Source organism: Panthera uncia, chromosome F1 (assembly GCF_023721935.1).
Source record: "Panthera uncia isolate 11264 chromosome F1, Puncia_PCG_1.0, whole genome shotgun sequence".
Classification (NCBI taxonomy): Eukaryota; Metazoa; Chordata; class Mammalia; order Carnivora; family Felidae; genus Panthera; species Panthera uncia.
In genome coordinates this window covers 33,810,914-33,816,913 of record NC_064813.1, presented here as the reverse complement: position 1 = coordinate 33,816,913, position 6,000 = coordinate 33,810,914, and the positions used below count along the sequence as shown (strand labels likewise).

At 53.3% G+C, this 6,000-nt stretch overlaps 1 protein-coding gene across 1 annotated transcript in view; it reads right to left on the bottom strand.

The window, feature by feature from the left end:
• PLXNA2 (plexin A2) overlaps positions 1-6,000 on the bottom strand; it is a 113,278-nt gene that overhangs the window by 28,746 nt on the left and 78,532 nt on the right. The window contains exon 11 of the mRNA XM_049634232.1: positions 975-1,092. Within this exon, the coding sequence (XP_049490189.1) occupies positions 975-1,092 (118 nt within the window). The remainder of the gene's footprint in view (positions 1-974; positions 1,093-6,000) is intronic.

Sequence of the window (6,000 nt, the reverse complement as noted above, 5' to 3'; positions counted from 1 at the left end):
CCCCCCCCCCCCCCCCCCCCCCCCCCCCCCGCATCTTTCTATGTTTGCTGTTCACAAGAGACCCTGTCTGTCCTGCGTTGAAGATAGGGGAAGCCGGTGGCAGGCAGACAATGGTACTCTCCAATCTGAGGAAAAGACGACTACGAGAAACGGACAGAGATGCCAAGATAAGAAGGCAGAGCCTGGAAAACCTAAAACAAGCAGTAAAATGCTTTAGAGAGAATAAAATGTTGTGGTCTAATGATTTTTTCAAAACTCTTAGCAAGGCTGGTTTGACCCCATCTGCTGGTGTTAACACTTTTTAATGAAGAACTCAATGTGGCAATATAGAAAAGTGTCAGCAAAGGGACTCCAGAGCCCCAGAAGCAAGTTACTGATTCAGCAGGAAGGTAGCCCCAGCAGATTCCAAGGCCCCAGAAGCACGCTATCGATTCAGCAGGAATACAGTGCCGGCCTTCGAGAAAGTTGTCATGATTCTACTACCCGCCGCCCGAGCGCGAAGAGATGTCTTCAGCTGTGAGTGTGCATCGGTGTGCCTAACCACACCATCACACAGAGCAACTCACTCAGTACCCCCTGCTCCCATGGTCCTGCCACAGACACATGTCTCTGCAGGATTTGAAGTGACTTCTCTAAACTCCCACTTGTGATAGCCTTGGCAGAAAACAAAGCATGTGGATAAATATAGACCTTTTTAATTAGGTCCCTCAGGGGATCTGTCCTCATTAGGCTGGAATGAGACTAAGATATCACACTGGCAGGACAAGCGGTGGCCCCCTCCCTCCCTTACGGGTAGGATCCACTTTCTAAGAAAGACCTGATCTTGCCTTATTTAGAATTCTGGCCTGTGACTCTCTGAGACTCTCATAGCATCATCAGTCACACATCCATCCTACCCCCGGCTTGAGGGGGGGTGTGGGGCCTTTGTGGGAGAAGCCTAGAACAGGCTGGGAGCCCCGTAGCCCAATACTCACCACAAAGGTATACTGTTGATGGGACTTGGTCATGAACTCTGGCTTACACTCGCCAATGCATAGGCGTACAGGCCCGGAGGTGGTTCCCACGAGGGCATGGCCCATCTCACAGACGATCCTGAGGAGAGAGCAAATCTTCCCGTGAGAGGCCTGGCCACAGCCCACATCCCTGCCTATCCTTCTCATCTTACCTCCCCCGTGCCCCCCACACCCCCACCCCTGTCCCAACGAATGACTCATCACACACTTGCACTGGTGCTGTACCAAGACTCAGCTTGCTCACCCATCTAGCTGTGTGACCTCGGGGAAAGTGCTTTCCCTTTCTGGGCTTCAGCCTCTCATCTGTAGAGTGAGAAGCCGAATGAGATCACCTCTAAAGTCCGGAGTGCCTCCAAATGCTATGCTGCTTAATTCTCGGAATCGACCTGTATTCCCAGTGCCTCTGAGGTCCCTAGCACGGGGTAGTTACCTAGTATTTGTGGGATAAAACCCAATGTCCAACAGGGACACCCAGGGGCAGTAATTTCGTGTTCCTTCCTGTGTGACAAGCCAAAATGGCAACTCACCCTAAAGGAGTGAGTGAGGGCCTGTTTGCCAAAGTGGTTTGTTTCCTACAGTGAGGTTTAAAAAGGGAATAGATAATCTGATGAGATAGTGAACGCCCAAACCAGGAGCTCCCGGCCAAAGGGAGGAGCCGAGTCCCTCCGCAGCAGCAGGGGTGGATGGCGGATGAGTTCATTAGGACAGCAGTTGACAGTGGACTCCCACTTAATCAAAGTCTGAGCGCCCTAAGCTGGTGGGCGAGGCAGCGAACCAGCCGTGGGGTTGGAAGTCACGTCTCACATTAAGAGGCTGGGTAGCTGGAGGCAAGAGGGGGATACAGTGTTTTCTCTCATGAAGTGCAGATCAATACCCCCAGTGATGACCTCCCTGGTGCCTGAGATCAGTTACAACAAGCACATTTAGACACTGGTTGCCTTGGCCACAGCAGCCTTCTCGAAAGGGCGGGCAGCTGGAGGACACGGGAGAGACTGAAGAAATCAGGTTCTCGGGGGGCTCTCTCGCTTGGAATTAGAAGGCACGGGGTCCCATGAGGCTCCGCAAAAGAGAACCCAAGGACGGAAGAAAGGACTTTCGTTTCCTCCCAACACCGCATAAGAGTTCGGAGCAGTCTGGTGCCCCCGATAGGTTTGCTTAGCGGGGAGGCAGGAAAACAGACCCCGGTGCACTAATTCCCAGCATTACGCCGGCACCATGGGGGTAGATCCGCGTCTAGCTGGGAGGCGCTTATCGCCACGGCTTCTCCAGGAAGGAAGGTAACTAAACAGAGATTTCATTTCGATGTAATAAAACTTGCATTAAACAAACACACCGCACGCTCGCACACACGCCATGCCGCAGATCTCCACCTCCTTCATAACAGTTAATCCCAAATAAGTACTTTGACTCCTGGTGAATATTTACTTAACATGCAATAACTGTCTTATCACGTTTAGCATATTAGATTCAACAAGAAAGTACTGAATGCGCATGGAAGGGTAGTCTCCCTTCCCTTCCTCCATGAATAAATAAATTAATTACGAACCCAGAGTAAAGCTGATAGGGATGATCAATTAGTATTTTACACAGAACTGTCTTCTTAAACCTCATTAGCAGAGCATTTGAGAAGCTTAATTTAAGGTACTGTGTGTGGTTATTTTCAGGCTACTACCTGCTCGGAGTAACAAATCTCTCATCCCGTTTCCTGGGCCCTAGTGCCTGCACCTGTTTGGGGTCCCTGCCGTCCTGCAAACCATATGCCCTGTACTCCTGAGATGCTTCAGAGGAGAATCTGTCATCCATTGCAGGAGAAGAGGAGGACAAAGAAGAAGGGGGACCAGATAAATCTCTTTCCTCCTCTCGTCCCTCCCTCACCACCCCCTGGACACTCTGTGCTACAGTCATCCTCCAGAAGAAAGGAGGAAGAAGAGATCATGGTAGGCTTGATATCACGGAGGGAGGAGATATGACAACCTGTGAAAGCCATGGGCCTACTTTTTCCTCCTGGGACCCAGGGGTCTGTGCAGGAGAGGAGAAGGCCTAGAATGGCCCATTCAGCTGTCTCTGTAGGGTGTGAACAATGGCCTAGAACCCTTTGGTGCACCGTCTTTTCTAGAACATTTCCTTATGTCCCAAAACATAAGCTTTACATATCAGGGACCTGGGAGAAGGGGGACAGATGCGAGAGGAGTACTGCCCAAGTGTCCAAGGCTGAGCGCCCGCGGTTGGCCCTGAATGCCCCACCGCGAAGGGCATGATGCAAGGGGGGCAGGGGTAGGCTGCAGCAAGGTGCCAGAGCACTACGCTGGGTTCCCTTCCTTGGCACTGTGACTGATGCCTCTCCCCACCCATGGAATGAGGTTCACCTTCACCTGTGAGTGGGAAGCGGGCAGGGGGAAGCTGTGGGCTGTAGCAAAGGGTTTGGGGTGGTAAGGAAGAACTGGGAGAGAATCCTAAGGAGTTGAGAAGCACGCGGAAGAACCCCAATGACCTCTCACTCTCCCTCCTTTTATTCCCGGTCCACCCCCCTCCCCCGCCCGGTGCTGGCACTGAAGGTTGGAAGATACAGAATACAATTGTATCATTTGTTGTCTGAGCTCAGGGAGAGAGAAAGGTAAGGAAGAAGCAGGGGAGGCTGCTGGGAGTAAAAAGGGTTATACCGAGGAATGATGGTCGGGCCATGGCAGATTGGGGACCTTAATAATAATAAGAGCTACAATTTACTGAGCTGTGATCACAGCAGGCACTGTACAAGATAGGCTCTCGTGTCATCTCGAGCTCCCCTGCAGGGCGGTCCTATTAGCTCCATTTTATGGGCAATGAAACCAAGGCTCAGAGATGCCACGTGACTTGTCCACGGCCACAGCGGCAGAGCCACGGTTCAAATCCAGGTCAACCTGACTCCAAAGCTTGAGCCTTTGACCATTCTGCTCTACTGCTTGCAGAATTAATGGAATGCTTTCTATGTATTTTGGGGAGGGGACAGGGTGGACGTGGCAGCAATGTCGGGGTGCAGTTGAGGTTGCTGGGGTGTTGGGAGGTGCCCCCTACCTTCCCGGGTGTCGATGACCACAGACAGCAGTGTGTGCACCACTTCCTCCTTCAAGCCTTACGCGTTGGCAAAGTTCCTGTGGTTTGATTTCTGGGGGCCTCCTGCCTTCCTGGCCTCTTCCTGGTGTCTCTGGTGGCTCTAGGATCCCCAGTATATTATAAGGAGATGACAGCTGGGGATGCCGACATTTTTCTCTTGCAAAATGAGGGGCCTGACTAAACAACTATCCACGTTCAACATTTGGAGGTTCTACTCCTCCCTGGTTGACAGGGAGCTTCTGGGGACACATTAGTGACACCGACAGGCTTTCTAACGGTGGGAAGTGTGGTTCCCTGGGGCATACAGTTTCCTCCTCTGACATCCTAAGGATGTCTATTTCTCCATTTCTCCATTCCCCGGATGAGACTTTTGAGAATCTGGGAGCAAAGTGATTTGCCCCAAGTCACCCGGTTCCCCAATAGCTGAGCTCCTGGCACCCAGCCCGGTGGTGTCCTCATCCCGCACACTGTACCACCTCCCACAGACCGGCAGGGATGGTGCCTTTCTCCGCACAAGCGTGCACCCCTGGGGGTGGGGAGCTTCGGCCCCCACCTGAGTCTTATCACCCAGGAAACGTCCTGTGATGGGATCATCCGGCCCTCCACAGACCGGTGGGGTGCTGATTGCAGGACTAAGCGGGGCCTTTTAACCAACATTAACCTAATTGCTGAGTGATAGATGGTGTGGCACAAGCATATGGCGGGCCATTACTGTGCCCGCTAACCCTGCCTGCACCCGGGACACTGCACTGGCCCGTGTAGCCAAATTCATCTCTCCCGGACATCTGTAACGATCATGCCTGCTGCTGCCTGCCCGGGCGGGAGGCTTTAATGATGCTAACAAACTCTGAAGCCTCGAGAGTGGTAAGGAGCCTGGGGAGGCTGGAAACCAGGGCTGTACCAACTGAGGTGTGGAGGGCCTGCTCCCTCCTGCCCACACCGCGCCCCACACGAAGGCAGCGTTGGTTTTCTGGAGTGCCGGGCCACCAACCTCGACCGGTCACCTCCCTGGGCTCCCTGCATAGCCTCACTTGTGGATTCTACGGGCGTTTTCCCCCCTGGCCCTGGGTGAGGGTGGTGCATTTGATTCCAAAGATAGAATACTTCCTCACATTCCTATGGTACATCGCAGTCTCCATTTTCTCATCTTACTGAATTTCCCCCCAAAACCCGTACCGTAGGAATCACGATTTCCATGAGGTTGATGAAGGTCAGAGAGACTGACAGTCTGCTAAGGCCTCAGGGCTGGTCAGTAGAGCAGGCAGGACTAGAACACGTTTGAATTCCAAATATCATGAGCTCTCCGTGTCCAGCTGCCCAAGAGTTTGCACTTCTCAGCTCAAAGCCATACCCAGTGGTCCCCCAAACCCTTTCCTTTGGAGTCCTGTGGCATCTCACCAAGTTGGAGACTTGACTTCTGTCTGGAGGCCCAGGGCAGGTCCTTAAAGCCAAGGTGGATTCGGGGTAGGTGGCACCGAGGGTCTCGCCCAGCCTGGCAGGGCTCTGACCCGGAAGGACTCCACAGACTGTCCCGCCTCCTGCCCCAGATGCGTCCACCTCCTCTCTGGCTCCACAGCCTCTGTAGTTTCCCTCTTCTCTCCCTCATCTCTTTCCTGTAGCCCCAGCCAGTCCTCCCTCCAAGATTCAGCCCTTGCAGGGAGAAGGTTGTCAGGGGAGGAGCCGGTCTGAAGGATTAGAACGGCTCCTTCTCCCCCGAGGTGGTGAGCGGACATCAATGGGGTCCTCAAAGCCTGGGAAGTCACTCCTCTGACTCTGACCCTGCTCTGGGCCCACACCGGAATCGTGGCCCCTGACCCCAGAGGATCATGACATTTTCAGGCCATTCTTGTCCGGGAGTCTTGCCCTATCCACTCTTATGAGACAGGGAGACCTGGAG